This window comes from Falco cherrug, chromosome 19, assembly GCF_023634085.1.
Source record: "Falco cherrug isolate bFalChe1 chromosome 19, bFalChe1.pri, whole genome shotgun sequence".
Taxonomy (NCBI): Eukaryota; Metazoa; Chordata; class Aves; order Falconiformes; family Falconidae; genus Falco; species Falco cherrug.
Window position 1 is genome coordinate 4,447,613 of NC_073715.1, and position 14,714 is coordinate 4,462,326.

Here is a 14,714-nt window from a genome sequence, read left to right on the forward strand (position 1 = left end):
AGCTGCCTGTCCATTACCACCCCCACCCCTCGGGTGATGTCACCTGTTTAAACAGTGATGTCACACACCTGCCCCCACTCTGGTGAGGCAGCAGCGCTGTCAGAGCATGGGGGGCGGGGGGGAGGGGGGACCAGCCCAGGGGCGGGGGGGGGGGGGGTTGGTTCCGGCTTCTACTGCACCAGATGTTGGAGAAGAAGGTCCAGATGTTCGTGGGAAGCCAGCCCTGCAGAAGGGCCGGAGGCAGGGGTGCTGGGGGGGGGTACGGGGGGGTCCAAAGGGTGGCTCTGTGCCCCCGCCCCAGAGGTTGCACAAGCCCCGTGCAGCCGGCATGGCCGGGACGGCGGGTGCTCACCAGGGTTCCCCCTGCGTGTGGCCCCCGGCCTGCGCCCACGTAGCTCCACACAGCCCCCTCCCCATGGGTGCTGCTGCCCCCCAGGACAGGGCAGCCCCGTAGCCCCCCCAAAGCTGGCAGAATGAAGGCCATTGCTACCCCTCACCCCCCCGCAGGGGCCTTGCAGGGGGTCTCGCTGCAGATGTGAGCGGCTGGGGGGGCGGGGGAATGCTCACAGCAGCTGCCCCTCCTGGTACTGAGGGTCCTGCTGTGAAGCGCCCCCCCCCGGGGCGAAAAAACCGGTGCCAGACCTTGTCCGGTCTCAGTCCCAGCCAGAGCAACGGGAGGAGGGATGCCCGGGATGGGGCCATGGGGACGGCGGGGGGGGCTGGGCAAGGCCAGGACGACCCTCCCCAGCCCCCCGGGGATGGTGATCGGCATCAGGGCCGCCCCACAGCGGGGGTCCAGCCTGCCGGGGGACCCCAGTGCCGAGGCAGGGGGAGATGGAGAGCAGTGCAGGCACCCCTCAGCCTGTATGTCCCCCCCGAGTGATGTCACCTGTTAAAACAATGACGTCACACACCTCCCCCCACCCAGTGAGGCAGCAGTGCTGGCAGGGCATGGGGGGGGGGGCCAGAAGCAGCACAGGGGCCAAGCCCCCAGGGGTCCCAGGCCCCGCAGCCGGAGGGGGCCCGGGGGGGTTCACAAGGACCCGGGGGGCTGGGCAGGGCCGGGAAGCCCCTTCCCAGGCTCCCCAGCTCCTCCGGGGATGCTGCTCAGCCCCGAACCAGGGCTCTCCCGCGCCACGGCGGGGGCCGGCCTCCCAGGGGACCCCGGCGCTGCAGGAAGGGGCAAGCGAGGGGGGGGCACCCCCGGGCGGGGGGGCCGCGCCCCCGCGTGATGCCCGTAACGGGGCCACGGGCGCAGCGGCGCGAGGGGCGATGGGGGGAACGGGGGGACCCGGCACCGGCGGTGCGGCAGCGCCCCCTGGCGGCCCCGGGTGGCGCTGCGCGGGGCGGCCCCTCCGCGCCGGTGGGGGGTGGTGGGGCGGCCTTCAGGAGCCCCCGGGGCGGGGGACGGGCTGGTCCGGCCCCTCGCGGGGACCCCCCCGTGCAGCGACCCCCCGCGTGCAACGTGACCCCCCCATACACAACATCCCCCCCGCGCAGCGCGCACCCCTTAAGCCCCGTGCACCCTCCCGGGACCCCCCCCATGTCCCGGCAGCAGCAGACACAGGCAGGGAGGGGGGCAGAGCCCGGGGGCAGCTGTGGGGCAGACCCAGCCCGGGGACGCAGTCAAGCCGTGGGGGGCAGGGGGGGACCACGGCCCGGCTCCGCGGAGGGGGGCGTCCCCAGCAAAGGCCCCCGGGCACGGGGTGGGCACGACCTGGAGCGCTCACCCCCTCGGCTGCCCTGGAACAGGTGGGGGGGCAGGGGAGCCCGGCCAGGGGGCTGGGGGCTCTGATGTGGGGCAGGAGCGGGACCGTGGGTGGGTGTCAGATGTGGGGCGGGGGGGGCAATACAGGGCAGGTGTGGGGCAGTAGGTAATGGGGGCTGGTGTGGGGCAGGTGATGGACGGGGGCTGATGTGGGGCACTAGATAGATGGGCCTGACGTGGGGCAGGCACGGGGCAGTGGATAGATTGGGGCTGACGTGGGGCAGGCGTGGGATAGATGGGGCTGATGTGGGGCAGGCGTGGGGCAGGGGATACATGGGGCTGATGTGGGGCAGGTGTGGGATAGATGGGGCTGATGTGGGGCAGGTTTGGGATAGATTGGGGCTGATGTGGGGCGGGCGTGGGGCATAGGATAGATGGGGCTGATGTGGGGCGGGCGTGGGGCGGTGGATAGATGGGCTGATGTGGGGCAAGGGGATCGATGGGCTGATGTGGGGCAGGCCCAGGGTGGCTGCGGAGCAGCTCTGGGGTCCCGGTGCCGGTCCCGGAGCCCCCCCGCGCCCCCGCGTCCCCTCCCCCTTCCTGGCGCCGGCACTTCCCGCCCGAGCGGAGCCGCCGCCATGGACTGAGGGACCGCGCGGCCCGGCCCGGCCGCCCCGCAGCGGCGCCTCCCGCAGGTACCGGCGGGGCCGGGGGGGGGTCCCGGCCGCGGGAGGGCCCGGGCGGGCGCGCGGCTCCCTGCCCTGCGCGGGGAGGGGGCGCGGGGGCCCGATCCCTGAGGGCGGGGGGAGCGCGGTGGCAGTGGGGCGGCCCGGGCTGCTGCGGGCGGGGGGGGAGCTTCGCTGGCTCGGTGCGGGCCATCCTTATCCCGCCCGGGGCAGGAGGGGGCCCGGTGCTGCGGCCGTGCCGGTGGGCCAGGGGGCTTCCCCGGTACCCTCCGCCCAGCCCCGCTGTCCCTGGGGCTGGCAGGGGCTGCTCGGGGCGGGGGGCGCTGCCCAGCCAGCACGTTCCTGCGGCCGGGGCAGGGGGCTGCGCAGCGCGGCACGGCCCCCGCGGGGGCACGGGGGTCTTCCCGGGCAGCGGAGCGGGGCCGTGTCCTCGCTGGGGGGCGGGGGGGGGGGGGGGGCGGGCTGTGGGCAGGGGGGCTGCGGGGGTCTCCCCTTGGCCGGGCAGGGGGGCGCTCGGCGCGGGGCCCCGCAGTGCCGCGGTGGCGGGTGCGTGGGGCAGAGCAGGAGCCCCTGGCGGGGCTGGGGGGGGGTCCTGAGTCCCCCGACCCCGCGGACGGGCCCGTGGTGGCGCCTGGGCCGCATCCAGCCTGGATCCCCCGGGGCGGGGACGGTCCCGCTCCTCCTCCCGGTGCCGAGGGTGGGCAGCCCGGACCCCGCGTCCCGCTGCCTGGATCGGGGGTCCCTGGCCTGGGCGCCCCCCCCCCCCCATGCTGAGGAAACGGGGTCGCCGAGAGGCAGCGAGGGGTCCCCCCGGCTGCGACCCCGCGGGGCAAAGCGAGCGCCGAGCCCGGGTGTCCTGGGCGGGGGGCGCTGGGACCCTCCGAGCGTCCTGGGAAACCCCCGGGAAACCCCTGCACCGGGGGGGGCGGGGGGCGCGGAGGGACGCGCGGACCCCCGTGCTGCAGCCCCAGCTCAGCCTCGGGCGCAGGGATGGGAAATCGCCCGGGGCCGGGGGGCGCCAGCCTGGAGGGGGGTCCCTGGGCAGCCCCGGACCCCCAGGCGTGGGGGAGGGGGGGGCTGCGGTCCGTGCCGGGAAGTGCCGGTGGTTAATGAGTAACGGGCGCGCGGGGCGGGGCGGTGAGTAAGCAGAAACCCGCGCTGGGGGTGTGGGGGTCACCCAGCCCCCCCCCGCACCTGGGCTCCCCCCGCCCCACCTGCCAGCCCGGGGGACCCCCGAGGTGCAGCAGCCCCTGTGGAGGAGGAGGAAGTGAAAGGCATTGCTCCGGGGGGGCTCGGCAAGGTGGCGGGGGGGGGGGGGGGGGGGCTTGGGGCCACCCGAGGTGGCTGCTTCCCCCCCCCCCCGCCCGGTGCCCGATCCTGCCCCAGCGCCGGGCCGGGGGCACCTGGCAGCCGCGGGGTCTCCCCAGGTGGTGCCCCCCGGAGCGGGACCCCCGTCCTGGGGCCACGGAACACGCGGGGGCATCTGCGGTGGGGCACGCGTGGGTGCGCCGCGGGCTGTGGGGCCGGCGGCTGCCTGTCCCCCCAGCGGGACATCGGTCCCTGCCGCTGCCCAGCGCCGGTGGGGTCCCGGCGGAGCAGACCCCCGGGGCCCGATCCTGGGTTTCCTCTCCAGGAAGCCCGGTGCAGTGACGGGAACTGGGGGGACGTGACGGGAGCTGGGGCGGGCGCAGGAGGAGCAGAGCCGGCAAAGGTGGCGATGGGGACGGGAGGGGGGCAGGGCACGGCCGGGCTGAGGGCGCTGCCCTGACTGGTGCCAGCGGGGGATGGGCCGGTCCCCCCCGGACTCCCCCGAGCTGGTGTCCCCTGAGCTGGTGTCCCCTGGGCCAGCGGGGGGCTGGGGACAGCTCCGGCTTTTGGGCTGCCCCCCACCCGCCAGCAGCTGCCACCCGGGGCTGGGCAGAAATACAGGGTTTTTTTGGGGGGGGACACGACAGGGGTGGTGGCTCTGGGGTCACAGAGCGGGACGCTGCTGCTCCCTCCTGCCCCACTCCTCTGCCTGCCGCCACCGACCATCACCGGGGCCCTGAGGGGCGCGGGCAGCGCTGAGCGTGTTTCCCATGTTGACCCCCCCGGGGGGCTTTGTGCATGGGGGGCTGGTTGCTCTGGCCACCCCCGAAGCGCCGCGCTGGGGGGTGGGAGGGGTGCCCGGGGGTGGGACGGGTGCCCCGGGGTTGGGTCTCCATCCGCTGCGGTTCTTCCGCCCTCGTGGGGCTTTGCGGGACCACCTGGCGCGGCTGATCCCCCCATGTGCCCAGGCCCCGCGGGAGGGATGCTCCGCACCACCGGCCCGGGGCGCACCCCTGTCCCCAGGGTCCCTCGCGGGGCTGGGGGCCGGGCGCGGGCCTGCGTCGCGGTTGTTTTGCACACCCCGCCATGTTGCCCTAGTGATGTTGGCTTCCTTCCCCTCGCATGTTTCTCAAAGTCTCCGGCAGCTCCACCTCCGCCCTGCGCCTCGGCTCTGGGCTCGGGCAGCGTGGCCAGGCCGTGGGGAACGTGCTGCTCGCCAGGGCGCGTGACGTGGCTCCCGCTCGCTCTTGGCTTTGGGGGACGAGGAGCCAACCCTGGGCGGGTGGGGGGGCGGGGGTCCCGGAGGCGCCGCGGCTGGGCGGTGAGCTGCCGGTGCCTCGTGCCCTGCCGCAGGATCTGGCCCCTGCCCCGGCCGGGTCTGGGGGAAGCGGCAGCCAGGTGCGTTGGGGCCGGGGGTGCGGTGGCCCCCGTCGCCTGCCGGACCCCCGGGGGGGCCCAGAGGTGCGGGGCCGGGGGGTGTGAGCATGCGGGGAGGGAGGGAGCTGTCGGGAAGAGGCACAGCGTGGGCAGGATGGGGCAGGCTGCCAGTGGTGCTGGGGGGCCGGTGCTGGGCAGGGGGAGGGACCGTCAGGGTTGTGATGCTCGGCTCAGGGCGCGGGGGGGAACAACACCCGTGGTCCAGGCTGGGACGTGACCCCCCAGCCCAGGCCTTCCCTGGGGGGTTTCTACCTAGCGCCTCGTTCCAGTCCTCGTGCCTTCCACCAGCTCAGAGCTCCCGCTCCTGGGGGGCGTCTGGGGCCTGGGGAAGGTGCCTTCCTCGGGGGGGAGGGCAGCTGGGGGGGCGTTGAGGAGCAGCCAGGCCACTCCGGTGAGACCACCCCAGCAGAGCAGCCTCGCCGAGCGCTGGGGTCTTGTGCTGTTCCTGCTCCTGGCGGCTCTCCCGTCTCCTGCTGCAGGACTGGCAGCGCCCGTCCTTGGGCATCACCTGTGGCGGGACCGCAGGATTCTCTGGAAATGTGGGAAACTGAGGCGCGAGTGGGCTGCCTGCCTGCCCAGGATTGCCCAAGAGGCTGATCCTGGGTTGGGGCTTCCTCCTCCTCCTCTTCCACCCCAGCAGCCCAGACCCGGCTGAGCGGCAGGTTCAGACAGCAGAGGGACGAGGGATGGGCAGTGGCTGGGTGTAGCAGCCACCCACGGCGCCCGAGTCACCCCGCTCACCTTCCCTCTCCTGTTTCTCCGCAGGTGACTCTTCCCAAGATGTCCCTCTGGAGCATCGTCTCCCAGATGCCGCCGGAGGACTTCAGCGGCCTCTTCACAGAGTTTCCCCGCAGCCTGCGCTGTCTCCTGGCCGACTGGCTGGAGAACCAGCCCTGGTGAGTCCCCCGGTGCCTGCGGGCTCTGTCCTGCCCCGGCACGGCCCCCCACGCGCCCCGGGTCAGCGTCGGTGAGCTGAGCTGGGGGGGGTCCCCAGCCTGGGCAGTGCCTCACCCATCAGGTCTGCACGCACTGGTGGAGGTGGGTGCTGGTGACGGGCCCCATCCATGGGCCCAGGCGAGGTGGGTGAGGGGGTTGGGGTCTGCAGGGGGTGTCGGGGCCAGTGGCAGGACCACGGTGTTGGTCTGAGGGTCCTGTCCGGGGGTCGGGGCTGCAGGGCAGGACAGGGGTGGAGGCAGGCGTGTTTGCAGCGTAGCCCAGGAAGGGTCTCAGGACCCCAGACTGGACACCAGTGGAGTTCCTGGACCCATGGGCAGAGAGTGCAGCCGTCCAGGTGGGGCTGCTCGGGGTCGCCAGTGCCCGCGGCGTCTGCGCTGTGTCGCTCTGTGTTGGGGGTGGCAGCAGCCGTGGGTGCAGCCTGGTCCCAGCCCCCGTAACGGCCACCACTGCTTGGCCCCGTGCCGGGCTCGGCCAGGCTTTCTGGGGAGCTTCTCCTTTGTGCGGTCGTTGCGGGAAAGGCCCCCCCGGCCCATCCTCCTGCCTTGTGGGGCCACGGCCATGCCGCCGTGCGCGGTGCCGATGCTCTCCGGCCAGAGGAGCGGTGCAGAAGGCTGTGGTGCAGCAGTGGGCGAGGGGGGCTGGTCCGTGGTGTGTGGCTCCGGGACCCACAGCACGTCGCTCGGTGGGCGTCACGCTGCAGGGATGAGGCACAGTGGGGGCGGGTGGGCAGACGTGCAGCAGCTGGGTGAACATGTGGGGGAGGTTTCGGGAGGTCGTGTCCTCTCCAGGGAACTGCCCTGCCCTGCTCAGTGCGCAGTTCACCCCGTCCATGCAGCAAATTTCCCCTAAAAATCCAGCAGCACCGGGTTACGCACCAGGAAGGCGGGTGTCCCCTTCCTCCCCGGAGCGAGCATGGGGGTCGGGGTCGCACAGGGGAGGGTGGAGGATTCCTGCCCGTCCACCAAACCGCTTTCCTCTCTCCAGGGAGTTCCTCAATGGCTCAGACGCCTTCTGCACCAGCGTGGCCGGCGGGATGCTCTCGGCCATGCTGGAGAAGCTCCGCAGCACTGCCAGCAGCGACAGGCAGCAGTGCCAGATCCTCCAGCAAGTCAGCGGCGTTGAGGTGCGTGGGGGTCGGGCACGGGACCCTCGGGGCTGTGTGGCGCTGGGGTCGTGGCTGGCTGCCCAGGAAGATGGGGTTATTTTGTGGTATTTCACGTTTGCTGGTTCAAGCGCTGCTCGAAGGGGCCGGGGGCTGCTCCCCCTCGGCGTCTGCTTCAAGGCCGGCGCCATCTGTGCGCAACGAGCTTGTGCGGTCTCAGCGACTGGGGGTTTTGGGGCACTTCAGGGGGGCAGAAGGGGGTTTGTTTGCATCCAGGGGCTGACCCCCAGCTCGCCGCGGCACTGGGGCTGTCACGGCCGCAGCTGCGGTTCCCCTCGGCTCCCCACACCACCCTGCCCGCTGGGCTGTCCGGTTTGCCCTCGCCACCACGGTTCCGCAGCTCCCCGGGGGGCTGCCCCCCACGGCCACATCCTCCCAGGCGCTGTGCCGGCCCCTGTCCCCACGGGGAAGCCCCCCCAGCCCCGCTCCCCCCAGCTGCCAGCACCCGGCTGGCTGCCTCACCAGATGTTCCCCATTTTCTGCTTGAGCGTTTGATTTTTTTTCCTTCCTCTGTGCCGTGTGTTCTGCTGCGTTTCCTCCTGCCGGGTGTGCGTGTGTACGCCGGGGTTCTTTTTCTGGGCCGTTTCTGTTTATCAAGGTCTGTTTGAATTGCTTTCTGTCTCTCTTCCACCTTCTGTGATTGCAGATTTAACCCCTGTACTCTCTCTCCTGCGTAAGGGCTGAGTGGTGCTCGCTCCCAGAGCCCCGTTCTGGTTGAAAGCCCTGCTTTTTTGGTAACAGACATTTTTAATATTCACCACTTGGGAAGGGGTCAGCTTTAGTCATAGCTTCTGGGGAACAGGGTAATTGTCCAAAACCAGATTGTTGCTTTGCTTTTTGCAATTGTAGGAAAACACACAGATGTTTCAGCTTAGGGTGTTTATTTTTTTTTTATTATTATTTTAAATGCTCAAGAAGAGCCACCCTCCCATGTTCCCTCCTCGGACCGTCCCTCATCCCACAAGAGAAAACCAGCAAACCCTCCTTTCTCCCAAGCTCGCTGCCAGTCCCGACCTGGCCCCGCAGAGAGGAGGGGACGCGCTGGCCGTGGGTGCTGCCGCGTGGGGGTGGGGGCTGGGTGCTCGCCCACCAGATGGGTGAACGCAGGGCCAGGGAAGCAGCCGGGGTGAGTGGGGTGGGAAACCGGCTGGTGGGAAGCCAAACCCCCGGATTTTGTCCCCCCAACCCCCGGGGTCTGGCAGGGTTTGCCCTGGCAGAGCCCCCGTGCCAGCCCAGCACCGCTGGTGCTGCATCAGGATGGGGGGCAGGTGTGGGGGGGCTGGGGGGGTCGGGCACAGAGCTGCCTCCCGGCCGGCACGGGAAGCTGTCGAGCACGTTGGCAGTCCGGCAGTCAGTCCGGCACTTCACCCGTGCGCTCTGCTGCTGTTTTGGGAAGCAGCTAATTTGGGAAATGCACAAAGGCTGGAGGAGCTGGCGCAGGGCGCAGGGAGCCGGAGCCAGCAGGGAAATTCCTCTCTGTTTTCGGTGGAAAGCATCGACCCACCCGGGCCAGGGCAGCTGGGAGAACCTTCACCAGGTGTCAGGCTGGTGAGTCTCAGGGAGATGCTTGCAGAAACAGAGAAATTGCTTTGGTTCGATGTTTTGTTGTTTTTTTTTTTTAATTGGAAGTTGACTCATATATTTTTTTAATGCACAGTTTAAAGTGGTTTTAAAGCTGGAAATTAGCTCCGTCAGAACAGCAGCAAGTTGTGGTCTGTCCTGTGTTTTGGGTCATGAAACTTCGGAGTCTGCCTTAGCGTGGTTCACTGTGGGAAGGGGGCTCGAAACGTGTGAACGGGGTGGGGAGGGGGCTGGGGCTGGGTGTGCGTCCTGTCCCCCTGACGCCCTGGGCTTGGCCCCCTGCAGAACACCTACCGGCGGGACCCACTGCGGCTGGTGGCCGTCCTGAAGGCGATCCTGGAGGGCGAGAAGGCCGCTGTGCTCAAGAGGGTGCGTGGTCCCCGTCCCCCTCCTGGGGCACCCCGAGGTCCCCGTCCCCCTCCTGGAGCACCCCGAGGCACGGGGCCGGCTCAGGACCTTGCTCACCCCCTTTGCTCTGCCCCAGGACCGTCACCTGCCCCTCAGCTTCCACCGGCGCCAGGAGGAGCTGAAGTTCAGCCTGGGGCTACAGCGGCTGCAGCACCGCGTCCGCGAGATCCAGGCGCTGCGGGATGGTGCTGCAGGTGAGGGGTTGGGGCAGGATGGGTCCCTGCTCGGCGTGGGGCTGCCGTGGCGCGCAGCAAAGGCGGCATGCCACCCTCCCCGGGGTGCTGGGCGGCGCAGTGCAGACACCAGCCCCATCCTTCCCCCACAGCCTCGCTGCAGCTGAAGATGGAAGCGAAACCTCCCGAGAGTGTGAGTGGGGGTCCGGGGCACCCGGGGGGAGCCCAGCAGCCCTGCCTGCCAGGGAAGGTGCAGACCAGCTCTGGGGCAGGGAGGGCAGCGCAGGGCTCTGGGGGTCTTGGTGCCCTGCGGGGATGGTTGTAGGGCTGTGGGTCTTGGGGGGGGGCGGCGGTGCGATGCAGAGCCCCGTGGCCGGTGCTGCCCCCCAGGAGCTGCCCACCCTGATCCTGGAGGCCGTGAAAGAGCTGGAGGCAGCCAAGCAGCAGGTGCTGAAGAGGATCCAGATCTGGAAGAGGCAGCAGCAGCTGGCTGGGAATGGGGCGCTCTTCGAGGAGAACTTATCTCCACTGCAGAAGAGGTGAGGTGGTGCGGGGCAGGGCTGGGGAACCCAGAGCAACCTTCCTGCTCCCTCTGCTCTGCTCCCCCGGGAATGGGGAGCCCACTGGCCTGAGGGGCTCTGGGTGGGGGTGGGGGTGGTCCAGCTCTGCCTTGGCTGAGGGTGCCCCTTTCTCCGTCATCCCCTCGGCAGGTGCGAGAACCTGGTCGAGGTTTACTTCCAGCTGCACCAGCAGGTGATGGCGGCGAGCACGGAGCTGGGGGCTGAGCTGCTGCCCCGGATTCTGGAGCGCTTCAGTGAGGTGTTATCCAGCCTGGTCAAGAGGTAACAGGCTGGGGGGGGCAGAGGGGTGAGGTGGGTCTGCAGGGGCTGGTGGCAGAGCTGGCGGGGGTGCTGTGCTGGGCACCATTGTCTCCCCTTGTCCCCCAGCTCCTTCCTGGTGGAGAAGCAGCCCCCGCAGGTGCTGAAGACCCAGACCAAGTTCCAGGCGAGCGTCCGGTTCCTGCTGGGCCCCCAGCTGCTGAAGGCATCGTCCAAGCCCTACATGGTGCGGGCTGACATGGTGACGGAGAAGCAGGCACGGGAGCAGGCGCTCAGCGCCTACAGCAATGCCCTCAGGTGAGCAGCCAGACGGCCAGCGTGGGGGCGGGGGGGCTGCCGTGCTGCCACTCCCCCCCTGACCCCCTCCTCTGCCCAGCGAGAGCACGGGAGACATCATGCATAACGTGGTGGCGCTGGAGACCAACCCCACCAGTGGGACCTGCTGTGCTAACTTCAAGAACGTGGTGAGTGCCACCAGCGAGGGGCCGTGCAGGGGCTGCGGGATGGGCTGGCGGCTCGGCTGGGGGGCTGGGAGGCCCCGTGACAGAGCCACTGGTGGGGGGTGGGCTGGGGGGCCCCAAGGCCGGTGCTTGCCCAGGGGTGACGCTCCGCTCTCCCTCCCCAGCTGCTGAAGAAGATCAAGCGCTGCGAGCGGAAGGGCTCTGAGTCAGTGACGGAGGAGAAGTGTGCCATGCTGTTCAGCACCACCGTGACCCTGACCCCCAGCAACCTCTCCATCCACCTCCAGGTGCCTGCCCCTCTCCTGCAGGATGGGTCTGGATGGTGCTGAGCTGTCCCCCATGGGACGAGCTGTCCTGGACAGCTGGGAGCGGAGCCCCGTGCTGGGCTGGGAGGGTCCCAGGGCAGCCAGCCCCGCTTCCCTTGGCGTGCCCTCAGGGCTGAGGGGGCTGCGCTCTGCCCCAGGTCCTGTCTCTGCCCATCGTGGTCATCGTCCACGGGAACCAGGACAATAATGCCAAAGCGACCGTGCTGTGGGATAACGCCTTCTCCGAGATTGTGAGTGCCGCGAGCCCAAGGGAAGGGCAGGGGGTGGGGGAAGGAGCGGCCGGGACGCTGGGCTTGGGTCTGGTGGGCTGAAGCAGGAGCCACAGCACATGGGTGGGATGCGGTGGGCTGGGCTGGGGCGGCGGGGCCTGATGCCATCCCACCCTGCTGCAGGACCGGGTGCCCTTCATGGTGGCCGAGCGGGTGCCCTGGGAGAAGATGTGTGATACACTGAACCTGAAGTTCATGGCAGAGGTGCAGACCACCAAGGGGCTTCTCAAGGAGCACTATTTCTTCCTGGCCCAGAAGATCTTCAACGACCACAGCGCCAGCCTCGAGGACTTCCAGAGCCGCAGCGTCTCCTGGGCCCAGTTCAACAAGGTTACTGGGAGGGCTGGCCAGGGTGGGCAGGCGCTGGCGTGGCCCTGGGGAGCCTCACACCCTCTCTGCCCCAGGAGATCCTGCCTGGTCGAGGATTCACCTTCTGGCAGTGGTTTGATGGAGTCCTTGACCTCACCAAGAGATGCCTCAAAAGCTACTGGTCAGACAGGTGGGTGCCCAGGGGCAGAGCGGGGCTTCACGTCTGCCCCGGGGCCAGAGCTGGGGAATCCCGGTCCCTCCCCTCCCCCCTGGCCCTGGCCCACTCCCCCATCTGCCCGTCCCTCTAGGCTCATCATCGGCTTCATCAGCAAGCAGTACGTCTGCAAGCTCCTGAGCACTGAGCCTGACGGGACCTTCCTGCTCCGCTTCAGTGACTCGGAGATCGGGGGCGTCACTATCGCTCACGTCATCCGGGGCAAGGATGGTGAGATGGGGAGACAGGGGCTGCGCTCAGCACCGCGAAAGGGGGGTGTCATTGTGACCTGGAGATGTTGGGCGTTACGGGGACCAGGCAGTGGAGCCCCGTGCTGCATCTCCCCGCAGGCTCCAGCCAGGTGGAGAACATCCAGCCCTTCTCCGCCAAGGACCTGTCCATCCGGTCCCTCGGTGACCGAATCCGGGACCTGGGGCAGCTCCGCAACCTCTACCCCAACACCCCCAAGGACCAGGCATTTGGGAGTCACTACAACAGTGAGTGGGGGCGGGGCAGAGATGGGCCCTGGGCTTCGCCTCTGCCTCCCCAGCAGTGCTGTGGGGAGAAGCCGAAGGGCTTGGGAGGGCGGAGGGGGTTGGGGTCTCCCCCAGGTCCCCTCTGGCCCCAGAGCTTGCAGGGGCAGCCAGTGCTGGCAGAGGGGGTTGACGTGGCACGGCCCTGTGCTGGGGTGGGGGTTCATGGATGCTTCTCCTCTCTGAGCAGAAGAGCAGACAGGCAAGGATGGCCGGGGCTACGTCTCCACCGCCATCAAGATGACGGTGGAAAGCGAAAGGTGGGTGTGCGTGCAAGGACCTCACCAGCCGGCCCGAGCATCGCTGCTGGGCCGGGGCGTTCTGGCCGGGCGAAACAGGGGGGCATTTGGGAGCGAGGAACCTGCCGTGGGTGTCCCGAGCTGCGGCGGAGCACGCCTGCGAGCGAGCGCTGGCTCGCACGTGCACCTCTTCAGAGGCTGGACCTTGTGGCGTGCAAGCCCTGCCTGGGATGATGGGGATGATGCACTTTTGCAGGGACCAGCAGCCCCAGAGCGCTGCCGGGGCCCCCCCCGACGCCCCCCAGGCTCAGATGTTCAGCCTGCCCGTGCTGCAGCCCGAGCTGCCCCCAGAGAGCCTGCAGTCGGTGCTCAGCCCCATCTGGTGAGTGCCCGGCGATGCCCGGGCGGAGGCAGACCTGCCCTCCTCGCACGTGCTGGGGTGCAGGGGGCTGTGGCAGGGAAGCCCCTCAGATGCCAACCCCTCTGTGTCTGCGCCTGCAGCCCCCCTGCTCCCTTCTGCCCCCAGCCCATCCCCACGGGCTACCCCACAGCTGAGAGCAACATCAACATCATGGCCTCAGACAGCCTCAGGTCCTCCTTCCCCAGGTAGGAACGGTGCTGGTGCTGGGTGGGGGGCAGGGTGAGCCCCCCCCCCCCCCCGCCCTCGGGCAGGGGCCAGGTGCCGTTTCCCCCCACCCCTCAGTGCTCCCGCTGTTCCTCCCCATAGCACATCACCCATGCTCTCGCCGCCCCTGGTTGTGGACCCCGCGCTGCCCCGCTGCCAGGACCTTGCCTTCAGGAACCCCTTGTAAGACCCAGCACGCGGCCAGAGAGGGGGCAGCCCCATCTGCCCCCCCACTTCTCCCCACCGCGGCGCAGCCCCGGGACAGGCACACCTGGGGTGACCTTCCCCAGCTGACCAGTGCTCCCTGCAAGACCCCCCATCCCGTCCCCCCCAAACCAAGCACTTCCCCCCCGCTATGCCTTGGGGCCGGCACACACGCCTGGGCGTGGGGGGGTATCCCATGGCCTGCATCAGCCCCCCCTCCGGTTTTTGCCCCCCAGGCCCTTCATGCCCAACCAGTACATAACGGGGGAGGCCTCACAGTTGCTGTCGGGGGGCCCCTCACCGGAGCCCCAGGACGAGGAGATGCCCGAGCTGGGCCCATTCCCGCCGATGGTTGACCAGCCACTGCAGAGCTCCCCAAGGTGGTAAGCGTGGGGGGGTCCGCAGGGGGCCAGGGCGAGCTGCCCCAAGTCACCCTGTCACCTCTCCCCCCAGGATGCCACCCAGCATGGACCTGCCGCCCAGCTCGGACTTGGACCAGTTCCTCCTGCAGGAGATGTCCCTGGAGGGCCCTGCACTGTGCCCCCCCTTCCCACCCCCCCTGCCACGCGGCGGGTACCCCAGCCCCAACGCCTCTTGCTGGGGTCTGGGGGAGTCTCGGTGGGACGACAGTATCCGGCCAGGGCACGTGTGAGAGGGCTGCTGGGGGGGATGTTGGGCTGTGACACCCCCTCCCCAGCCTTGTTTGGGTTCCTGGACTCAATATCACTTGTGCCAGGGTGGGAACTCTGGCAGGGGAGGGGGGGATTTTCCAGCGGGGGGGGGCAGCACTTTGGGTAACACCCTGTCCCCCCCCTTGTGTATATGCTGCACTTCGGAGTACGGAGCCGCTGCCGCCCACGCCAGGCTGGGGTCCGCGGGCCTGGGAGGTGCCGGGTGAGGGGGGGCAGGCACAGGAGCCCTGACCTGCGTGGGTGCCCCCCACCCACGCCGCCAGGCTCAGCCCCGCGGGGGCCGCGATGAGTCAGCTGCGGGGGTGGCAGGCGGCTGCGGGAAACACACCGGCGCAGAGGTACCAGCCCGCTGCGTGTCGGGGGGCACCGAGACCCCCTGCAGCGGCCTGGGAAGGGGGGCAGACACCTTGCACACCCGGGGGGGTCTGTGAGCTGTGACACCCCACCCCCCTCCCCCAACCCAGCCTGGAGCGGGGCTATAGCAGGGAGAAGGGAGCCTGGGGGCAGGAAGATAAGCCATAAAATAAAGTTTTATTCCAAAATAACAAAATAAATAATCTACTGTACACGTTACAAAGGAAGA

At 69.6% G+C, this 14,714-nt stretch overlaps 1 protein-coding gene across 9 annotated transcripts; it reads left to right on the plus strand.

Annotated features, from left to right (window-relative positions):
• Positions 1-2,245: 2,245 nt before the first annotated feature.
• On the plus strand, positions 2,246-14,709 carry STAT6 (signal transducer and activator of transcription 6). Of its 9 annotated transcripts, none has more exons than XM_055696635.1 (22): positions 2,246-2,403; positions 5,905-6,035; positions 7,081-7,219; positions 9,125-9,208; positions 9,324-9,441; positions 9,573-9,670; positions 9,811-9,959; positions 10,131-10,262; positions 10,368-10,556; positions 10,636-10,723; positions 10,885-11,007; positions 11,184-11,276; positions 11,439-11,645; positions 11,720-11,814; positions 11,933-12,069; positions 12,189-12,335; positions 12,562-12,631; positions 12,867-12,992; positions 13,112-13,216; positions 13,338-13,418; positions 13,676-13,822; positions 13,893-14,707. In XM_055696635.1, the coding sequence occupies exons 2-22, from the start codon at positions 5,920-5,922 to the stop codon at positions 14,089-14,091; spliced, it is 2,643 nt and encodes an 880-aa protein (XP_055552610.1). In that variant the 5' UTR covers positions 2,246-2,403; positions 5,905-5,919; the 3' UTR covers positions 14,092-14,707. The 9 variants fall into 9 exon arrangements, 7 of the variants coding, with proteins under 7 accessions (XP_055552610.1, XP_055552606.1, XP_055552604.1 ...); XM_055696631.1 differs by lacking the exon at positions 2,246-2,403 and adding an exon at positions 4,773-5,100 and having other exon boundaries at positions 13,676-13,819; positions 13,893-14,709; XR_008729884.1 differs by lacking the exon at positions 2,246-2,403 and adding an exon at positions 4,774-5,100 and having other exon boundaries at positions 13,137-13,216; positions 13,893-14,033.
• The last annotated feature ends 5 nt before the right edge of the window (positions 14,710-14,714 follow it).

Excerpts from the sequence above, each read along its gene's own strand:
- STAT6 (XM_055696629.1), top strand. The coding sequence starts at position 4,825 with ATGTTTCTCAAAGTCTCCGGCAGCTCCACCTCCGCCCTGCGCCTCGGC. Across the intron at positions 11,815-11,932 it reads AAAAGCTACTGGTCAGACAG|GCTCATCATCGGCTTCATCA; the intron begins GTGGGTGCCCAG and ends CCGTCCCTCTAG. Across the intron at positions 12,632-12,866 it reads ATGACGGTGGAAAGCGAAAG|GGACCAGCAGCCCCAGAGCG; the intron begins GTGGGTGTGCGT and ends GCACTTTTGCAG.